This window comes from Heloderma suspectum, chromosome 15 (assembly GCF_057233095.1).
Source record: "Heloderma suspectum isolate Gila_16-S chromosome 15, 16-S_ref, whole genome shotgun sequence".
In the NCBI taxonomy this organism is placed as follows: Eukaryota; Metazoa; Chordata; class Lepidosauria; order Squamata; family Helodermatidae; genus Heloderma; species Heloderma suspectum.
In genome coordinates, this window is record NC_139472.1 from 3,749,440 (window position 1) to 3,771,658 (window position 22,219).

Sequence of the window (22,219 nt, forward strand, 5' to 3'; positions counted from 1 at the left end):
GGGGGCAACTGGAGAAGGACCACTGAAGACACTTTGAAGAGTCCGGGCAGATATATAATGTAAATCAAGTTCACTCGCAAACAAGAAGTGTTGGCAAGTGCGAGTGAGCTAACTCAACCAGGAAGAAGACCAAGCTGATTTGTATGGGGGCAACAGCGGGGAAAGGAAATTGCCAACCTGATACCGGGAAGCTCACCAGAAGAACATAGGACTTTCCACTGCGGGGAAAAGGAATGCTTGGGCAAGATGGACATTTGTTCTGATCCGCTGTTCTTATTAGCCCTGACAGTTAAGAATGGAACCTCCAGATCCCAAAGCAGTATACCTTGAAGTACCAGCTGCTGGGAGATACAGGGGAAGGGCGTTGCCTTCCTTGCTTGCTTCCCAGAACTATTTCTTCAGCCACTGCAGAAAATAGAATTCGAGAAGGAGGGAGCGCCTTCTGAGTGGTGGCAACCCAATTTTGGAATGCCCTCCCAAAGGAGACATGATGGTGCAGACTTTGTTTTCTTTTCGATGCCTAATTAAAACATTCTTTTTTGTCCTGGCGTTTCCACATCCTAACAGTTTTAAATTAAAAAAAAAATGCAACTTAATTGTTGTGCTTTTCTTCGGTTGCTGCTTGAAGAATTGTTGCTATTTTTTTGCCTTATAAGTCTGTAATCGTATGGCTTTTATATGGGATTTGTTTACTGTGCCTTTTTTTTAATGTTGTGTACACCACCCCAGGATCCCTTGTGGATGAAGGGCAGCTTATAAAGTTTAAAAAATAAAATAAATAAATAGAAAGATGGACCTTTGCTCAGTTCCAGCAGGACTCCTCTTATGTTCCTAGAACTCTGGATCATTCATCCAGCGGATTCCCAACTTCCAACCTCGAGGGACCTCTTTTCCGCCCTTCATGAACTCAAGAGTGCACCCGACAACACGCCCCTGGGGCTGAGCACCGCAAGGGGTGACTACTCAGGGTGCTCTGGTTGCCATTTGGAGATGTTTGCCTGCCATTACTGATCTTTTCATTAAGCTAAAAAGCTTCCAATGAACCCCAGGGCCTCCCAGAAGATGCCTTGAAAACTGCTGCTTAATCGACACACTGCTTTTAAGGAAACACGGTGGTTTGCTATGAAGAGGTGCTGGAACTCGCTCCCCCCACGTTTGTACAAAAGCAAAGGGGCGAGGGACAGGACGCACCAGAGAGCGAAGGCAAACAGGAAAGGTCTGTGTGTAGACCAGCCTTCCCCAACCTGGTGCCCTTGCTGGCTGGGGAGGATGGGAGTTGTAGCTGCTGATGCCTGGAGGGCATCTGGTTGGGGGAGTGGCTGGTGTAGACCTTAGGTGGCATCAACGATGTGAAACTTGGCCACAAGCTGCCACGCTGAGCGGGTGGTACTTCCCCTGAGCTACGGCCCTTCCAGGGAGCGGGGGAAAAACATGCATGGAGAAGACAAAAGGTCTGAATGCAAAGGACTCTGGGAAGCCAAGAAGAAGGAGATGCTGAGGAAAGGGAGGAGCGGCCGGGGAGCACAGATGGCAAGAAGGCCGGGTTTGGCGTGGCCTCAGCTGCCAAGGAAGCACGGCGCACCAGTCACACCCCGAGGGCTCCCTCTGCCTGTTAACAAAGAGCTGCGGTTTGGGGCCAGCCCCAATCCTACTCCAGCGAGAGTCTTTGGGCGATCCATTTTGGGTCGGCTGCATCTCTATGGGGCCCAACCTTTGTCCATGGCTTGTTGCAGCCCCACCTGTGGCCTGAGCTCACCCCATGGCCAGCCTCTGGAGCCAGGAGTCCCTCCTGCGGTTCAGCCCATTCCAGCCACCAGGACAGCCTCTCCCGGCCATGGCACCCTCCGGATATGTCAGACCACAACTCCCATCATGCCCAATGGTTTGGGGCAGTGGGAGTTGTAGCCCAAGACGTCTGGAAGGCCTCAGGTCAGGAAAGGCTGCATTAGGCTGAGGCTCCCCAGAAATCTGACCCCTGAAAGGCACTCTGCACATGCTCAAACGCCCCCCCCCCCGTTTGCGACAACTCTGCAGCTAATCCATGGAAGGCTACGCCTCCATCTTCTATGGTATCACCCCAGTCCCATCTCCTACACCCGCCCCATTCCTCCACACGGCTTGCACCCGAAGTCCCTTCAATGCCTCCCCCAAACAGAACTTTACCAGAGTTGCCTCTCAAGTACAGGCTAGCAACAAGAAGGGGTGCCCGGCGCTATAACGCACGTGTGAGAAAAGCCTCCTCACCTCAGATTTTTAAAAGCATGCGCGCATGCAGAAATATCAGAAACTTGCTGAAAGTGGGCCTATACTGGGAGGCCTTTAGACTGCAAACAGTCCTGTGGGAAATGCCACAAACTTGCACAGAAGGCATAATAAATTATGGCCACGAAGAGGCCATTTCATGGAGGCCCTGTAAGGTTAGCTGGTAAACATCAGAGTTCTCCCCGGTTTCCCTCCGGGCCTGGGGAACTCTTGCCTGTCGATGTCAACATCCACCGTATTTCTGACACTGCACACACACAATCCACATTTTGCTGCGTTCAAGGAGCTCTTGGGCAGGATGCCACCCAAAATGCCTAAGTCGGTATCTTTTCAAAGGACTTGCAAAACAGGCCCCGGCTTCGAGTCATTCCCTGAAAGGCTCCTGCAGTTGTCTCTTGCGCTCCGAGTCACAACCCCAACCCCCAACCCCACCTCCATCTCTGAAACGATGGATCAATCCGAGCTTATTTGCCTCCGCTCTCACCTCCTATATATCCCGGGGCAGAGACTAGATAGCTCAGCAACAGCGCAGAGGTGTTGCTGAGCAGGCACAGAGTGCTTTCCCATCTCCAATGAGTCGCCGGGAGGCAATCTGTACATGCTCAGAAGCACCAGATATATTTCTCGCTCAGCAACGCGTATGTCGTTCAGTCGTGTCCGACCCTTCGCGACCCTGCGGACCGCAGCACGCCAGGCCTTCCCGTCCTGCGCCCTCTCCCGGAGCGTGTGCCAGTCCACGTCCGTTGCATCGGTGATGCTATCGAGCCATCTCATGCTCCGCCGCCCCCTTCTCCTTTAGCGTATAGGAGAACGCACGGACATATATCGTATACGAATACGACACAGAAGATATGACTATAGGAGAATACACAGACATATATATCTATACTGCACGCACCTGCGGTGGCAAGGGGGCGCCTCTGAACATGTGCAGAGCTGCTTCCCCGCGAGCCAAGGCACGCATCCCCGCCCCTCCCCACGGAACCTGAAGCAGACCATCTCTGACATATATATGCGGGGAAGGGCGGCCGGAAGGCACTCTGTGCATGCTCAGAAGCGCCCGGCACATTTCTCGCTGGGCAACGCGTGTACACAGACACGTTCCTCTATATTGCACGCACCTGCGGCGGCAAGGGGGCGCCTCTGAACATGTGCAGAGCTGCTTTCCCCCGAGCCGAGGCACGCATCCCCGCCCCTCCCCACGGAAGCTGAAGCAGACCATCTCCGACGTATATATGCGGGGAAGGGCGGCCGGAAGGCACTCTGTGCATGCTCAGAAGCGCCCGGCACAAAGCATCCCCTCCCCGCCCCGCCCCTCCCCTCCACGCCCGGCCTGAGACGGGCCATCTCTGACATATATATGCGGATATATATATATATATATATATATGAGATATATACGTGACACATATGCACTCTGCGCATGCTCAGGAGCACCCGGCGTGCTTCCCGCGCGGCGGGGAGCCGCGGCGCCTGGCGGGGAAGGCCGCCCCGCAGCGCGGCCCCGCCGCCCTCACCAGCTCCTCCGGGGTGCGGCTCGCCCTCTCCCCGCAGCAGCAGCAGCAGCAGCGGCGCCCGGCCCCGCGCGGCCCCGCCGCCATCGCCGCCCCTCGGCCCGGCCCGGCCCGGCCCCGCCGCTCCGCGGGCGTCCGGCGGAAGGGGCGGGACGGCTCCGGGCGCGCGTCGCGGCCGCCCCCGCCTCCGAGAGGGCCTCCGGGCGGGAGCCCCGCGGCGCCGCCTGCGCGCCCTTCATCTGCTCTGATCTTACCGCTAATTACCTTAAAAGCGAGATGCCGAGAGAGGGAGCAGCCGCCAGCCCCCGCGTGCCCCTGCTCAGAAGCAAGCCCGTTGAGTTTAGCGGGCCTTCTGCTAGGCAAGCGAGCACGGGGTGGGGGTGCTTGTGGCTGTTGTTGTTCAGTCGTTCAGTCGTGTCCGGCTCTTCGTGACCCCATGTGCCACAGCACGCCAGGCCTTCCTGTCCTGCGCTCTCTCCCGGAGCGTGCTCAAGTCCATATTCGTTGCATCAGTGATGCTATCTAGCCATCTCATCCTCTGCCGTCCCCTTCTCCTTTTGCCTTCAGTCTTTCCCAGCATCAGGGTCTTTTCCAGGGAGTTTTCTCTTCGCATTAGGTGGCCAAAATATTGGAGCTTCAGCTTCATTATCTGTCCTTCCAAGGAGCACTCAGGGTTGATTTCCTTTAGGATGGACTGATTTGACCTCCTTGCAGTCCAGGGGACTCGTAAGAGTCTTCTCCAGCACCACAGGTCGAAACCATCGATTCTTCGGCGCTCAGCCTTCCGTATAGTCCAGCTCTCACAGCCATACATTACTACTGGGAAAACCATAGCTTTCATTAGACGGACCTTTGTCGGCAAGGTGATGTCTCTGCTTCTGACTATGCTGTCTAGGTTGGCCATAGCTTTCCTCCCAAGGAGCAAGCGTCTTTTAATTTCATGGCTACAGTCACCGTCTGCGGTGATCTTGGAGCCCAAGAAAGTAAAATCTGTCACTGCTTCCATTTCTTCCCCTTCCATATGCCAGGAAGTGATGGGGCCAGATGCCATGATCTTCGTTTTTTTAACGTTGAGTTTCAAACCAGCTTTTTCACTCTCCTCTTTCACCCTCAACAAGAGGCTCTTGAGATCCTCTTCGCTTTCTGCCATTAGGGTGGTATCGTCTGCATATCGGAGGTTGTTGATAATTCTCCCGGCAATCTTAATTCCGACCTGTGATTCATCCAACCCGGCGTTTCTCATGATGTACTCTGCATATAAGTTAAATAAGCAGGGTGACAATATGCAGCCTTGTCGTACTCCTTTCCCAATTTTGAACCAATCGGTTGTTCCATCTCTGGTTCTTACTGTTGCTTCTTGACCCTCGTACAGGTTTCTCAGGAGACAGGTAAGGTGGTCTGGTACTCCCATCACTTTAAGAATTTGCCACAGTTTGTTGTGATCCACACAATCAAAGGCTTTAGCGTAGTCAATGAAGCAGAAATAGACGTTTTTCTGGAATTCTCTTGCTTTCTCCATGATGCAGCGAATGTTGGCGATTTGATCTCTAGTTCCTCTGCCTCTCCGAAACCCAGCTTGTACTTCCGGTAGTTCTCGGTTCGCATACTGCTGAAGCCTAGCTTGTAGGATTTTGAGCATCACCTTGCTGGCATGTGAAATGAGCGCAATTGTGCGGTAGTTTGAACACTCTTTGGCGTTGCCCTTCTTTGGAATTGGAATGTAAACTGACCTTTTCCAGTCTTGTGGCCACTGTTGAGTGTTCCAGATTTGTTGGCATATTGAATGCAGCACTTTAACAGCATCATCTTTTAGGATTTTAAATAGCTCGGCTGGAATACTGTCATCTCCGCTAGCTTTGTTGTTACTAATGCTTCCTAAGGCCCACTTGACTTCACTCTCTAGGATGTCCGGCTCAAGTTCAGTGACCGCACTATCATGGCTATCAGGGACATTCAGATCTTTCCTGTATAGTTCTTCTGTGTATTCTTGCCACCTCTTCTTAATCTCATCTGCTTCTGTTAGGTCCCTGCCTTCTTTGTCCTTTATCATGCCCGTCTTTGCACAAAACGTTCCCTTGAGATCTCCAATTTTCTTGAAGAGATCTCTAGTCTTTCCCATTCTGTTGTTTTCCTCGATTTCTTTGCATTGTTCATTTAAGAAGGCCTTCTTGTCTCTCCTTGCTATTCTCTGGAACTCTGCATTCAGTTGGATATATCTTCCCCTTTCTCCCTTGCTTTTCGCTTCCCTTCTTTCCTCAGCTACTTGTAAAGCCTCATCAGACAGCCACTTGGTTTTCTTGCATTTCTTTTTCTTTGGGACGGATTTCGTTGCTGCCTCCTGAACAATGTTACGGACCTCCGTCCATAGTTCCTCAGGCACTCTGTCTATCAGGTCTAATCCCTGAAATCTATTCCTCACCTCCGCTGTATATTCATCAGGGATATGATTTAGGTCATACCTGAATGGTTTAGTGGTTTTTCCTACGTTCTTCAATTTCAGCCGAAATTTTGCAAGAAGCAGCTCATGATCTGAGCCACAGTCAGCTCCAGGTCTTGTTTTTACTGACTGTATGGAGCTTCTCCATCTTTGGCTGCAAAGGACATAATCAATCTGATTTCGATATTGACCATCTGGTGACGTCCATGTGTAGAGTCGCCTCTTGTGCTGTTGGAAAAGAGTGTTTGCTATGATCAGCATGTTCTCTTGGCAAAACTCTATTAGCTTTTGTCCTGCTTCATTTTGTACACCAAGGCCATGCCTGCCTGTTATCCCGGTGATTTCTTGACTTCCTACTTTAGCATTCCAATCCCCTATGATGAAGAGGACATCTTTTTTTGGTGTTAGTTCTAGAAGGTGTTGTCGGTCTTCATAGAACCGATCAACCTCAGCTTCTTCGGCCTCAGTGGTTGGGGCATAGACTTGAATTACTGTGATGTTGAATGGTTTGCCTTGGATTCGTACTGAGATCATTCTATCATTTTTAAGATTGTACCCCAGTACTGCTTTTCCCACCCTTTTGTTGACTATGAGTGCTACTCCATTTCTTCTAAGGGATTCTTGCCCACAATAGTAGATATGATGGTCACCTGAATTAAATTCGCCCATGCCTGTCCATTTTAGTTCGCTGATTCCCAAGATGTCGATGTTCAGTCTTGCCATCTCATGTTTGACCACCTCCAGCTTACCTTGATTCATTGATCTGACATTCCAGGTTCCTAAACAATAATGTTCTTTACAGCATCAGACTTTCTTTTCACCGCCAGACACATCCACAGCTGAGTGTCCTTTCGGGTTTGGCCCAGCCGCTTCACGCTTTCTGGCGCTACTTGGAAATACCCTCTGCTCTTCCCCAGTAGCATATTGGACACCTTCCGACCTGAGGGGCTCATCTTCCGGCGTCATATCTTTTAGCCTTGTGATACGTTCCATGGGGTTTTCTTGGCAAGAATACTGGAGTGGGTTGCCATTTCCTTCTCCAGTGGACCACATTTTGTCAGAACTCTCTGCCATGACCTGTCCGTCTTGGGTGGCCCCGCACGGCATAGCTTATGGCTTCACTGAGTTACGCAAGCCGCTTCGCCACAACAAGGCAGTGATCCATGAAGGGGGGACCTCCAAGACCTCTTTGTAAAAAACCCTTACATGGTGGTTCCTTCCTCTGTGCCTGTGTATAATAATGTGCCCCAACTTGTTCATTCATACATTTGCCAACCAGTACTGGCCTGTGGGTTTTTTTGTTCCTTTATTAACCATTTTCATTTGATTGCTTGTAAAACAGAAAATGGACCACAAGGGGAAGCTGGAGTTTTTGACCTAGTCCTTCATCTATTCCAGGGATTCGGACAGTGCTTTTGTAAGTATTTGACAGGAGTGGGGAACTTAAGGGCTATGGGCCAAAACCAGCTCTCCTAGGGTGTCAATTCAGCTTTCTGGGGTTCCTCAGATGGCCACACACCCTTTCCCCTGATTGCTGATCATTTGGTGGGTTTCCAGTTTTTGTATGGGTTTTTCCGCATTCTGAAAGGCTGGAATGCCTCTCCTAAGGCTGTGTTACTGACGGTAAGAGCTTTATGCGACAATATGCTGGTATGTTTGGTATTTTGGCCCCTCCGCTTCAGTCCCACCCACCACTGGAATGTGGCCCCCAAGAGCTTCTCGGAAATGGAATTCAGCCCTCAAGCTGAAAGAGGTTCTCCAACCCTTGGTATACAACTCCCTATATAGCCTGCTGAAATCAGATTTGAATCTGGGCTGTGCTAGCCAGAAGCCCTTAAACTTGAATAAAAAACTGCTTGTGGCTGGGGAATGCTGGGAGTTGTAGGACCTTTTGCTGTCGAAACGTGCATAGGATTGCGCCTTTAGAAACCTTCAGTTTTCCATCTTGGGTTTGCACCTTGTGCAGCAGAGGACAAAAAGACGGGAACATCTCCCCCGCTCTCCCTCCCTCCATTTCAGCATTCTTGCCTCATTTTGAAGGCCATAACAGACAGTATCTTAGATTTGTATCTAGCAGCTATTCCTTCTTCTTTTTTTCATTTTTATTCTCAAGTAGGCACCAAGGGCCCAATCTGGATCAGACCATAGCTGCTCAGGGGAAGGGTTAAAGTCCTGATCCAGATTGAGCCCGTGCGCCCACTCTAGAATACAGATAAGGGGAAAAAATAGATGTTGCTGCTAGATCTAGATTTAAAGTAATGCCTGTTTTTGGCCCTCAAGAGCCCACAGCAGAAATGGCGGATTCCACAGCCAAGAGAATCCAAGCTGATTATTTGTTGTACGGTGGAGCAGAAATTTTCCATTAAATATATAAAGGCATTATAGACGGATCTTTGTTGATGCCATGTGTATAATTTTACCTTGTAACTGAACAGAGCCCGAATGCCGGTCTGTTGGCATCTGAAGGACCTCAGAGCTGCTTCAGACATTAGCTAGTAGCTCTTAGCTGTCTTTTCTGAATGAGCACCTTGGGAGTAAAACTGGTAAAACCTTTCAGAAGTGACATTCACGAGTGTTTTCAGATAATTCCACTAAAGCAGTAACATCCAGGGATTGCTGCAGCCTTCACTGAAGAAAGAAATCCCAGTTATTAATTAATGAATCACATTAATATATATTTATAGCATTTATTATCCCACCCTTTAGCCAAAAAAGGCTCCCAAGGCAACTTACAGAGATAAGAAATCAGACAGCCCCTGCCCATAGGCCTGCAGTCTAAAAGACATGACACAAAAGGAAAGGGCATGAAGAGAGAGGAGGAAAAAAGCAAATTCACGCACCAGGTTCGTAGTTGCACAGTTCACCAGGTGATGTGCACAGTGGAAGGGCTGCTGCTTCCTCTCCCTTGGATGGCCCCAGAAGCCACAGTGGATAGCAGGAGGAAGGGGGGCTCTCAGCTGAAGCTTTATGCAGGTGCGATGGAGAGATGCACCCAGGCTCTTCAGCCCCAGATGGTGCTAATATAGTCCCTTTTGGTGCAACAGAAGACCAGTCCCTCTTGCTTTGACAAGCTTAGAAGGCTACATCTCTGGAACCTTAAACTTCTGTTTGTCGGAACAAAGAATAGCTAAAATGCCCATTTGTATCAATTTGCTTGTCTCTCTCTTCTAGGTGGTGGGGGTAAAATACATTATTTCGGGCTAGGCTGTGCCATCGCCCTCTTAGTCATAGCTGTCATCGTCATCGTCGTCATCTATGTGGCAGGTGAGTTCTAAGTTCCCGTCTTGCTGCAATGCTGCCATTGTCCTATTTGCCCCCTACCTGGACCTAAATGCATTTGCTCCTGACCCCCCTTGAACCCCACCAGGTAGGTCAGGGGTGCTAAACCCTTTTCAGCCAGAGGGCCAAATTCAATTTCGGAGGAGCTCTTGGGGGCTGCCTTCCAGTGGGGGGAGGAGCCAAAGGCAAATGGGGTGGGGGCAAAATGAGCAGCCCGTTGTAGCTCAAAGCTCTCACTGCCAGTCACTAAGGAGAGGCGGTTCCATCTTTTAGGATGGGGGGGAAAGCTGTGAAACCGCCATACGATCGGTGGTTGGGGGAAAGGGGTGGGGTGAGAGGAAGGGGGTGTGGGTCAGATTTGGCCCATGGGCCTGAGGTTCAAGACCCCTGATGTCCAGGGCTCATCGGGATCAACCAACAATGCTGCAGCCCTCTCCCCTGCTGCAGGAGGTGGTAACTATGAAACGCCACGCCATTTCTCTTTTCCTTGCAGCAGGAAAGCGAAATCCAGCCCTGCCAGAAGACCTCCCTTGTCCCGAGAGCTGGGTTAGGAATGGAACAAGGTGCTACTTTTTCTCAGACACTGAAGACACCTGGGAAGCCAGTCAGAAGCATTGCTGCTCTTTTGGCGGCTCCCTGGTGACGCTGGACACTCCACAGGAAATGGTGAGAGAGCTGCTTAAACTCCCCTTTAAACGGGCAAAACGTGTTGAAATGGGCGTCTCTGTTGCAGCCCTCTATGCATGACTGAGATGCTGCTGGTGGGCGGTTCTCCTGACCGGATGGAGGGTGCTCAACCTGTTCTGGAGAGGGCTGCACTCCCCTTGAAGGAGCAGGTTCACAGCTTGGCGGTTCTCTTGGAGCCATCTCTGTCCCTTGAGGCTTACGTGCCCTCAGTGGCCCAAAGTGCCCTCTACCAGCTTCTGCTGGTGGCCCAGCTATGCCCCTTTCTGGACAGGGATAACCTGGCTTCAGTCGTTTATGCTCTGGTAGCCTCCAAGTCAGACTACCACAGTGCGCTCTACATGGGGCCATCCTTGAAGACAGTTTGTAAGCTGCAGTTTATGCAGAATGCGGCATTCAGATTGAAAGCAGGGACCAGAAGGTCTGAACACAGAACGCCGATCCGGCCGGCTTGCACTGGCAGCCTGTATGTTTCTGAGCCTAATTCAAGGTGCTGGTTTTGACCTATACAGCCTTACATGACTCAGGACCACGTGATGGAATGCCTCGCTCAGTATGAGCTTACCCCTACACTGCACACATCACCACAAAGCCAGTGTAGTGTAGTGGTGAAAGCGTTGGACTGGGAGCCGGGAGATCCGGGTTCTAGTCCCCACTCGGCCATAGAAGCTCACTGGGTGACTTTGGGCCAGTCGCAGACTCTCAGCCTAGCTCACAGCGTTGTTGTTGTGAGGCTAAAAATGGAGAGGAGGAGGATTATGTACGCCGCCTTGGGTTCCTTAAAGAGGAAAAAAGGCAGGATACAAATGTAATCAATCAATCCTCTGAGGCCCTCATCCGAGTGCTTCCCTCAAGGGAGGCTCAGAGGATGGCAACAAGGAGGAGGGCCTTCTTGGTGATGGCTCCCCAAATGTGGAATGCTCTTCCCACGGAGGTCTGCCTGGCGCCAACGTTATCATCTTTTTGGCACCAGGTTAATACTGCCCTCTACTCCCAGGCATTTGACGGCATATGATGGGGCTTATTAGTTTTCGTTGTTTTCTCAGCTCTTGGCAGTTTTAATTGTTTCTATTTTAAATTGTTTCAAAACCTTGTTTTAACCCCTGCTGTAAGATGCCTTGGGGGGGGGGGGCATCTAATAAATTTACATCATCATCATAACCCAGCACAATCATGGTTCTAAACTGCACAGGAAACGCAGTTTAGGGTTTATTTTCCAAGATAGGACCTGGCCATTCTCTTTCCTTTTTAGACTTTTGTGATGGACTTTAAAGAACATCTTTATAACTGGATTGGCCTCTGGAGGGAAGACATAGGACAACCCTGGAGAACATTCGATGGGTCGCTCCACAGTGGCTGGTAAGTGTTGCCTTCACCTTCTGAACTACGGGTCAATAGACTTGGAAATGGGAGTTCTTATGGGGTTAGAACGTGCTGCACACCAGACTACCTACCCCTGCGGCAGAATAATGTCCTTAGGTCGGTGGGTTATTCTTTTTTCAAACTGTTCTTATGTATCTGGGATGTCCTTGGAAGGTACTGAGGCGTTCCTGAAGGAGGGGATCACAGTGTCTGTGGACGGCAATTGGCCACCGCAGCTGCTTTTCTGCTGTGCTGTTCCGTCTGATGATGTGCCGTTAATCAGAGAGCACTTTAGCAAGGAAATACAACAGGTCCAAAGTTCCCAGCAAGATAGGGCTAGTTAAGACATTTTCAATGAACCTGAGTCTTCCCTGACCTGACCCCCTGCAGATGTTTTGGACCACAACCCCCAGCATTCCTGGCCATTGGCCATGCTGCCCAGGGCTGATGGGAGTTGTAGTCCAAAACATCTGGAGGGCACCAAGGTGGGGAAGGCTGATCTGCCCCGTCTAGGACTCATAGCCTTAAATGCATCTTTGGATGGGGGCCCTGCACCACTGGTCATCTTTACATCTTGCTGCTGCTTCCTGTTTGGGATTCTTTTCTCTTCCCCTCTGGCTCGTGCTCTGGGGGCCCCTAATAGGTGCAGGAGCTTTCTGTACATTATCACTTCAGTTGCATTTTCCACCACAGTGGAAGGACCATTCCGGAGTGAGCGGCTGCAGGAAAACAGCAAGACCTCCACCCCTTGTCCCAGAGCCAGGACACCAGTCCCTTAGGCAAATGTCTGTCTTGCGCAAGGGACAGTCCCTGCCCTGCAGGCTTACAGTCTAGAGAGACACGATACTCAAGGAAAAAGGGTGGGGAGGGAAGAGGAAAACTTGAAGTCATCTTTCAGCTGGGCTGTCGGAAGGGCCCTGCTTCCCCTCTGATCTCCCTCTGTACAGCCTGCTGGAATGGTTGGCGGTGGTGACAGTTGAGGGAGCTTAAGTCCCTCACTTAACTACCTACATTTTGGGGTGGGTTAAGGAATGTCAGAATGCATCATCCGAAATAATCCTACTTATTGCTAAGCTTGCTTTTGCACTCCCTCCCTGTCACGTTCTGTCTTAACTTTAAGGTCCTTTGTGGGCAAACCTCTCCACTCTTGCTAAATCTCTTGCTGCTTCTCTCTCCAACTTGCGCTGGCAGCTGGGAACACTCTCCTCTCCTCTCCTCTCCTGCCAGCCTCTTCAGACCCGTATAAAACCTTTTAATAAATAATAATCTCTGGGTTGATTTTGTTCCAGGTTCAACATCGGTGGTGATGGATTTTGCGCATACCTCAACGAGCATAAGTTCCTTTCCACCTTCTGTACTGGCACGCAACATTGGATATGCAGCAAACCAATGAACAGTACAGCGGTATTGTGTTCCGGGCACCTTCTTTTATTCTAAGGCAGATTTGTAGCTCATGTTACCCTTCACAAGTGTAGTCCCTGCAATGCCAGAGGATGTTTATCAGAATGCAGAAATCGCGAATGGGAAGAAGGTGATGACAGCATTGCATTACAGGGTTGTGTCAAACGTGGACCAAATGAGCACATAACATTCCTCTAAGCTACTGCATTATTTGGGTACCAAAGTATTAAAACACAAACGGCACAAAAGCAGTTTGTGAGGGTGTAACATGTGCGTGTTTTGTATATAAACTTTTCCGCTTCAACAAAAGCCTCTCTTTTTTGGTCTAAAGAAAAGACTTGTGTGTCTGTGTGTGCCAACGTAACGGGGACAACCCGGTGGGGATAGAATCATAGAATAGTAGGGTTGGAAGGGGCCTATAAGACCATCGAGTCCAAGCCCCTGCTCAATGTAGGAGTCCAAGTCAAAGCATCCCTGACAGGTGGCTGTCCAGCCTCATCTTGAATGCCTCCAATCTGTCATCCAAAGTGGTCTTTCTTTGATATCAGTTTGCCTGTCATGGCATTTCCTCAAAGGATTTGGGGTATTGTACTTTGCACATTGGAATCCAGTCCTGCTGGATCAAAGCAAAGGAAATCCAGCATTCTCTTTTCCTCTGGGAAGCCCACTAGCAGGGCAACTGGGAGACAACATGTCTTTCCTGTTGTTCAGTCCCCAGTTAGGGTGGCCACTTACAGCTTGCCAAAAAAGAGGAACTGCCTCACCAAAACAGAAGACAAAAGAGGAAGGTGATTTGCATAAAATTTGCTTGTTCCAATGTATATGTGTAGGCGAACATTTAACAGTGATTATTATTATTATTATTATTATTATTATTATTATTATTATTATTATTTAAATAGGAGTATAGTGCATCTCACCACAGCAAGAAATTTCGACTGTGTGTGCTAACTGCTTATGGACAGCAGTTTTTATGGCTTGTTATCTTTAAACCAGAATTAGACAGGCCAGCCCTTCAAACTGATGCTCACAGGTACCTACCTGTGAACATGGATTTAGATATCACGGCCAGCATTTGGAGTAGTGCTGTGCTGAAAATTTCTCCCGGTTTTTTCAACCATTCTCAATCTATTTGATAGAAAAGAAATTGTTTTGGAAAAGAAATTCTCAGAAGAAATTTCAGAGAAATTCCTGTGGGGTGGATTTCGGTTTCTTGTGCTTGCGTATGAGGTGGCCATCTCTCATAAGCAAGGTGATTGCTTAAACGAGATGATTATCTCATAATCATCTCTCCAGCAGCCTGAAGCCTCCTGGGCTTCCCACACTTCAATTAACTTTGTAAGCTACTCTTTGGCCTTTGGGGCTAAAGGGCAGGGTATAAATGTTGCAGATGAATAAATAAATGAACTCCCATCAGTCATAGCCAACGTAGCCAATGGTGACGGAAAATGGGAGTTGTAGTCCAACAGCATTTGCAGAGCCGCAGTTCCCCACCACTGCTCTTAAGTAAACTTGCAAAGGGGATTTCATGCAATACTAATAGGGGAATACACACCAGACTTGAGCGGGTTGAACATTCCCTTGGCCCCAGGCAACTGCAGGTGTGTGCTGAGGACCGGGGATCCTCAACAGAATTCTCAGCATCTTCACCATCTACGAAATCCCTCTGCTCCTAATTCCCGATGAAACTGATGGGCAATAGATTCAGGACTGACAAAAGTGAGTGCTCCTTCACACACACGTTTTGGGGATTGGGTTCAGCACCTTCGACAGCTCCTTTAGAGTTCGACTGGGTCTGGCCGAAACCCAGAGCGGACCCGCGCCCCCGCCGAAATCGGAGCCACCAGCCGCCGCTGGGTGGAGCCCAACGCTTTTCCCTTTAGCGACGCAACCCCGCGTCCCGCCGCTAGAGGGGAGCAGAGGCGATGGCAGGAGACCGGGGAGAGGTGGGAACTCTTTGAGGCTGGAACGATCAGAGCGGGCGCGCGTTTCCGGGAGGGATTCTGAGCCTGCCGGACCCAGCGGCTCTACCGGAAGTTCCTGCTTTTAACGGACCCCCCCCAGCTCCTAAAGGTGATGGTAAGTGTGGGTGATTTCTTACGAGCAACGGTTCGCGGGACCCCCCCCCGCTCCGTCCCCGTCCGGAAGTGGGTTTCATTTTGACAACCCCTGTTCTAATTCTGGAGGCGACATTAATGGATTATTTACGGTAAAGGCACTTTTTTGTGGGGGGGGAATCGGGGCCCCTTCATTTCTTGGCCTTGTGCGAACAGGGGTGGCGGCTATTACACTATTTACGCCAAGGGGGTAATGTGGGGGGGGTTGAGGGGTGTGTGTATTATTAAGGGGTAGCCAGTAATGCATGATTTACGGTAGTCTGCGGTGGGAGTGGGCTCAGGGAGGGACCCTGTGATATTAGTCGCTGATATTACGCTGTTTATGGCAGCCTGCCCCGGTCTGGTGATTTCCAGAGGTATTGGGCCCCGAGTCCCATCATCCCCAGCTAGCATAGTCAACCCATCTAGAGCCCCCTTTTGCAAGGTAATTCACCAGTTGCTTAATCCGCCTTAGGAGGCAATCCTATGCATGTTTAGACAGAAAAAAAAGCCCTACAACTCCCAGCATTCCCCAGCCAGCATGGCTGGCTGGGGAATGCTGGGAGTTGTAGGGCTTTTTTTTCTGTCTAAACATGCATAGGATTGCCTCCTAAAGTGGCCTTTCCCATGCTGGTGCCCTCCAGATGTTTGGGACTGCAGCCTCCGTCATCCCCAAGCATTGGCTGGCCCTGGCGGCTGGGAACGAGGGACGTTATTTATTTATTTATTTATTTATTTATTGCATTTATACCCCGCCTTTCTCCCTCTCGCAAGGAACACAAGGCGGCTTACATTATCCTCCTCCTCACCGTTGTATCCTCACAACAACAACCCTGTGAGGTGGGTTGGGCTGAGAGTCTGTGACTGGCCCAAAGTCACCCAGCGAGCTTCCATGGCCGAGTGGGGACTAGAACCCGGATCTCCCGGCTCCCAGTCCGTCACTCTCACCACTACACTACACTGGCGTTGTAGCGCAACACATCTGGAGGGCGGCAGCTTTGGGGGCAGGCTGAATTATGGTAAAGATTTCTTTTTGGTCCGGTTCCAGAAGGGTGGCCGTGTTAGTCTGTTGCTGCAAAACCGAGAAAGGGAGCAATCCTATGCATGTTTAGGCAGGAAAAAAGTTGGAGTTGTCGGACTTTTTCCCGTCCAAATGCGCGTAGGGTTGTGCCCTGAAGGGATGCCTTTTGACCTATCTTCTGATTTCTGGTAGAATGATCCAGTATGCTGATATCACGGCTGACGTCTCAGGTAGCGAGGATCTCGCGATGTACAGGTAAGCGCAGCCGCTCCTAGGAACTGAGGACAGTGCTGTATACCACATCCCTCTCTTTCTCCATCCAACTCGGTATGTTCTACTCTGACTCGGAGTGGTTCTCCGGGGCGCCTTTCGCATCGTCTTTTACCTGACCCTTTTAACTGGAGCTACCACTGAGCTGCTGGTCCCAGCAGCGGAAAAGCTGGGTAGCACTGGGTCACTTACAGCAGAACTGTCTGTGTGTATCAGGGATGTTCACCCTCTTTCGGCCCAAGGGCTGAATTCAGTTTTGGAGAAGCTTTCGGGGGCCACAATCCAGTGGTAAAGGCAAAGGGCTACAGTAAAAAAGGGTATGGCAAACAGGGTTTGTTTGTTGAAAGGCCAAAGGGGGGGTACAGCAAAAAGGGCAGGGTAAAAAAAACAACCCGTCCTATTTGAGCTTAAAGCTCTTATTACTGCCAATCACTAAGCTGTAGGAGAGGCATGTCAACCTTTTAGAAGGGGCAGGGGGAACTGTGCAAAAGCTGGGAAGCCATCAAACGACCAGGACTCAAGGGAAAGGCGGTGGGGTCCAGGAGAAGGGGGGCATGTCCATCTGGGGAGCCACGGAGGGCCACATTGTGGCCCAAAGTGTGGCAGATTTGGCTTGCAGGCCTGAGGTTCAACACCTGTGATGGCTGTGATGTTTATATACTATTGATTTTTGTATTGGGGGAATTTCCTTTTAAGTTTGGGACCAATTCAACTGACTTATGTCACGCAAAAGTGCTTCAGCTTTCCTCTGGGGGCTCGCCTTGGGCGACTTTCTTATTCCTTGGCTCTTGAGGAGATCTCTGAAGCAGGCCATAGCACCCTTCTGCATCCTTTGCCAGGTCCCCCACACCTGAGTGCGAGGTTGCCAACTTTTAAACCAGAGCCTGCTCCTGGTCCCTTAACATGATACGCAGACATCAGCGAGTGGTTGTGCTTCTTTCCGTGGTGTGAAGAGCTTCGCTTTGCAGAGTTCTGCAAATCAAGCTGCTTCTAAAGCATATGCTAGAATAGGCAAACTAGTCAGTTTCCTGGTCAGTTGTCAACCCTGCTTGAGACTCAGCAAGTGCAAGGCAGATAGAAGCAGGCTGGATTCTCTGTAGCTGGGGCTGCTGGGGCAGGAAGCAGGTTTGGTGGCCCCCACCTTACCCCAGTGATGTCCCATAAGGAGGAGGATTCCATTTATACCCCATTGTTTTTCCTTTTGCAAGGAACCCAAGGCAGCTTGCACGATTCTCCTCTCTGTTTTATCCTCACAGCAACCCGGTGAGGTAGGTTAGGCTAGGAGTCCGTGACTAGTCCAAAGTCAACCAGTGAGCATCATGGCCGAGTGAGGACTAGAACTCGGATCTCCTGAGTCCCAGTCCAACACTCTAACCACTACACCACACGGGCCTTCCTGAGTACACCCCTTTAGAATACAATCCTATGCACGTCGAAGCATGCATAGGATAGCACCCTTAGCTTCCTTTATAGAAGTGAACAGGATCTATATGAAAATGTTGCAATGTAGATCATACACCCCTGCCATAATGGGCATCTTGCTTCTGCATGTGCATGTGCGTGCATTTGTGTATATCACGGAACGATGTTGAGCCTGTCATTGATACAAAAATTTTCCTGCTAATCGTGAACGCTTGTGGATTTACAAACTTGGCGCTGGCTTACCCGCAGAACGCTTCCTGTCGAGATCCGCCGCTCCCCTCCTGACTCCAAGGCTTGCCGCGTCTGCCAGGTACAGCACGCAGCCCTCAAGCAAAAACGGAGCCCACCCCCAGCAGTGGTATGCACTGGACCCCGAACTGGAAGAACTGCTGGTGCCCCGCAAGATGTCCATCTCCCCCCTCGAAAGCTGGCTGACGGTCCAGTATTCCCTCCCGAAAGGTGGAGGAGTCATCAACGTGCACGAGAGGCTAGGTGACGAGCCCGCCCGGGAGTACGACCTCCCCCCTTGTTCCCGGGGCATGGAGGAGGGGGAGGAGGAAGGGGGAGGCGAGCTGAACCGGAACAAGATGGAATGCAAGAACATTCTGAAGATCCGGAGAAGGAAGATGAATAAGCACAAATACAAGAAGCTGATGAAGCGAACAAAATTCTTGCGGAAGAAGATCAGGGAAGGCCGCCGGCGGAGGAAACAGGTGAGGAGGTTTCTGGCAACGGGCTAGCACAGTTGGTTTTGCTTTTCCAAAGCTTCCTTCTCCGGTGCTAGCGGAGTGTAGAGTGTCAGAGCAGGACTTGGGAGACCTGGGTTCAAATCCTCCACTCAGCCACGAAGCTCAGTGGGTGACCCTGGGCCAGGCACTCTCTCTCAGCCTAACCTACCTCATGGTAGTTGTGACCACGTATGCGACCTTGAGCTACTCGGAGGAAAGGTGGGATATAATTTTTTTTTAAAAATCTCATTTGAACTGAAGCAACAGTAGCGTATAACTAAATTGGATCCAGCTCAAAGGTTGACAAGAACTGAGCAAACTTTGGGGTTCGTCAAAATGGGTTCAGGCTGGATGTTGAAGGGAAAAATATTAAAAATATAACAGAGAGGGAAGACAGAGAAACAGACATTGCTGGGCAACTCTGCAGTTTGTAGTAGTTTAATGAATATGAACTTGAGCACGCTCCGGGAGAGAGCGCAGGACAGGAAGGCTTGGCGTGCTGTGGTCCATGGGGTCACGAAGAGTCGGACACGATTGAACAACAACAATTTATTTATTAAAAGAATTTCTAACTCACCTTTCAGGGCCTGGTGCCTTTACAAGGAGGCTTACGAAAAAGAGTTTTAAGAAACACGCACATGAAAATATCCTAAACAGAACAATAAATGACAAACGAATTATGGTATCAGAACCATTAAACCCAGCAATGTTTAAAAAACCAAAAATGGGGCACGGCACATTAACCAAACATGGGCCAGAATAAAAACAACTGTGGAATTCTCTTTAAAAACAGCACTGATGAGGCCATACATACTGCCCTGGGGAGGTAGTTCCAGATGTGTGAGGCTACTACTGAAAGGGCTCTGTCTTTTCTACTTGCCATTCTGACAGGTCTCCTTGGTGGGTTTAAGATGGATAGGAAGAGGTGTTATGCCGGGGTTGGGGAGCCTTTGGCCCTCCAGAGGTTGCTGGATTCCAACTGCCATGGGCCCCAGATGGTCATGGACACTGGGAGTTGTAGTCCAGCTACATTGGAATGGGCTACTCATGGCAGTTGCAGTCCCAACAACCTCTGGAGGATCACAGGTTCCCCAGCCCTGCCGTAATGCCTCTTCCAGGTCCCCATTGACTACAATGCCCATCATCCCTGGCCATCACCATGCTGGCTGGGGTTGATGGGAGTTGTAGTCCAACAACAGCTGGAGTCCGACAGTTACATGGACCAAGGCCTCTGGTGCCAGTCCTAAGGTCTGGGCAGATTTACATGGGGGAAGGTGGTTCGTAAAGTATCCTGCCCACCAGGCTGTTTAAGGCATTAGTAAATATATCTGAACTAATTTTCCAGCGCAGCCTGGTTGGTTCCCAGCCATATATGAGCCTAGTCCTGTCCCCTCCCACTGTTGAACACTCTGAGTAGCATCCAACTAAAGTCCTACTTAGAGTAGACCCATTGAAATTAATGGGACTTAAGTTAGTCCTGACTAACTTAAGCCCCATTTGTTTCAGTGGGTCTATTCTAAGTACGGCTTCAGTTCAATTCTACCCAATGCTCCTACTTGATCTGACTTCTTCGTCCCTCCTTCCCTGATCCCTTTGGGTTTGGATCTCTTCTGCCTCTTCCTTGAATCGTAGAACTCTGCAACCCCACTTTAATCCTTTGATGGATCCCACAGCTCTCACCAAGTAGGCAGGCTTCCTGCTTTAGGGCATGAAATCTCATGGCGAGAACATCGTTTCCAAACTAGATCTTGGTTTCCCCTTTCTTCTCTCTTTATATAGAAAAGGTTTGAACGTGATCTGCAACGCATTTGGAGGAGAGCCGGATTGAAGAAGCCCCCAGAGGGGTGGGTAGCACCAAAGATATATCTCAAGAATGTGAAGTCCGATTGACGTTGCTTCGAGTGCTTTTCTTTTTCATTAAAGAGTATTTAAAACAGAAGGGCAGCTTCTTTCATTTCGTTTTTCCTAAATGGTGATGGTATTTTCCTAAATACTTAAGCCTTATTACAATAATCCTTGCGGCAACCTTGTAAGGTAGGCCAGCATTTTTATCTCCTTATTGCAGTTAGGATAACGTAGGCTGAGAATGAGAGAATGGCTTGTCTAAGGCTGGAGTAATAGCTAAATTTGTTGAGCGACATAGAGTAGGATGCAAATTCCTACACAACCATGAATCTCACTGGGTGACCCCAGCTTCATTGCTCTTTCTCAGTCTAACCACCTTGTGAGGGCCTTAGCTCCTTGGACGAAGGATGGGGGAAACAATGTCATCAAAATTCCCTCTAGCTCCGATGTTCAGGTGGTGAGTGCTGTTGTTTATGTGGGCACAGGTGGAAAAGGGCAATTTGGGTGTGCCATTTTTGCCCAAGTGGACATTCTCTGACCCTTCCCAGCTTGAGGACTGCAGCAACTTCCAGACATCCCCCAAGAGCCTATGTACACCCTAAATGCTTGAACTCCTGAGACGTTGCTTCCAAGCATTATGGCACCGGCCCATCCTCTCTCTCCAAATCACACTTCCTTTCATCCTTTCCCCTGCTCTTTGCTTCCGTTCTCCCATTTCCCCTGGATGTGCTGCTCCAGTCCATGATCTTTTCCCCTCCTGGTTCTTCAGCCTACTTGCCCTCGCTGCAACCTGATACATGTTAGCCTACATACCAGGGGAGGAGAACCTTTTTCAGTTTGAGGACCAAATTCCATTTCAGAGCAGCTTCCGGAGGCTGCATTCCAGTGATGAGTGGGGTGACTGCAAAAGAGGTCAAGGCCAAAAGTCTCAGCACCTTTTCGCTTACAGCTCTTGCTGACAGCAAGCTTTCAGAGAGGCATTTATACCTTTTAGAGCGGGGGAAAAGTTGTATAAATGCTGGGAAACAACCAAATGATCAGTGGTAGGGGGGGAAGGGGACGTGACCATCTGTGAATTGGGACCACAGCCAGACCTTAGTGGGGAGGAGAAATTCTTGACAGTTTCTCACAGACAGGGCTCACTATTTGTAGGGGTTGTAGTACAGGTTCTTTTTCGCTCAGGGTTTTTGGTTTATTGCACTGCTCCTGCAAGTGGCGACAGCATCCACTGTGGTGAGGCTTCCACTTTTCTAAAGCAGAATTTTGAATTTCTTTTGGTGGCATCTTTGAGCTTCCCTAAACACTGCAAGGCGGCCGAGGGGGCTGTGTGTGTTTTCTCTCTCTGCTACACATCTTTCCTTGGCTCTGCAGCCTCCCAGGCCACCTGCCGTTCCTGAACTGAAAAAGCCCCACGGGAGGAATGGCCTCACGACGTCTTCCTCACGGCGGCTTTAACTGAAGTGTGGGAAGCCGAGGAGGCTGCATGCTGCCACAGAGATTACTGTACAATGACAGGACGCTCATACACACTCCTCAGCCACCTCACAAGTAAGGTAAGCACAAGAACCCCAAACCCAACCCAGCAGAATTGCTCTGAAATTTCTCCTCCTTTAAATTTATTTTCGAAAGCCATTTCTTTTCTATCAAATGGAATGGGAATGGTCGGGAAAAAATGCAGGAGAAATTTTCAGCACAGCACTAATTTATATTGTAGTCATTATTTCTACACGTGTATCTATACATATAAATTAACACGTGCTAACTTGCCAGTGTGGTGTAGTGGCTAGAGTGTTGGACTAGGAGTCGGGAGATCCGGGCTCTAGTCCCCACTCAGCCACGGAAGCTCAGTGGGTGACTTTGGGCCACTCACAGAATCTCATCCCAACCTACCTCACAGG

General features: G+C 49.9%; 2 protein-coding genes across 8 annotated transcripts in view; one reads left to right on the forward strand and one right to left on the reverse strand.

Annotated features, from left to right (window-relative positions):
• The window catches only part of CLCN6 (Cl-/H+ antiporter 6), a 29,521-nt gene extending 25,542 nt beyond the window's left edge, over nucleotides 1-3,979 (reverse strand). For 3 of the 6 annotated variants that reach the window (XM_084821809.1, XM_084821812.1, XM_084821808.1), the window contains exon 1: nucleotides 3,161-3,567. In XM_084821809.1, the coding sequence (XP_084677935.1) occupies nucleotides 3,161-3,484 (324 nt within the window). In that variant the 5' untranslated portion in view covers nucleotides 3,485-3,567. Of the gene's footprint in view, nucleotides 1-3,160; nucleotides 3,598-3,779 lie in introns of those variants that run through there. The other 3 variants (XM_084821811.1, XM_084821813.1, XM_084821810.1) reach the window with 3 other exon arrangements.
• A 10,945-nt stretch (nucleotides 3,980-14,924) lies between these two features.
• On the forward strand, nucleotides 14,925-20,415 carry AURKAIP1 (aurora kinase A interacting protein 1). 2 transcript variants are annotated; one of them, XM_084821817.1, is made up of 4 exons: nucleotides 14,925-15,018; nucleotides 16,249-16,311; nucleotides 17,998-18,461; nucleotides 20,256-20,415. In XM_084821817.1, the coding sequence occupies exons 2-4, from the start codon at nucleotides 16,260-16,262 to the stop codon at nucleotides 20,364-20,366; spliced, it is 627 nt and encodes a 208-aa protein (XP_084677943.1). In that variant the 5' UTR covers nucleotides 14,925-15,018; nucleotides 16,249-16,259; the 3' UTR covers nucleotides 20,367-20,415. The 2 variants fall into 2 exon arrangements, with proteins under 2 accessions (XP_084677943.1, XP_084677944.1); XM_084821818.1 differs by having other exon boundaries at nucleotides 14,997-15,148.
• Nucleotides 20,416-22,219: the final 1,804 nt, after the last annotated feature.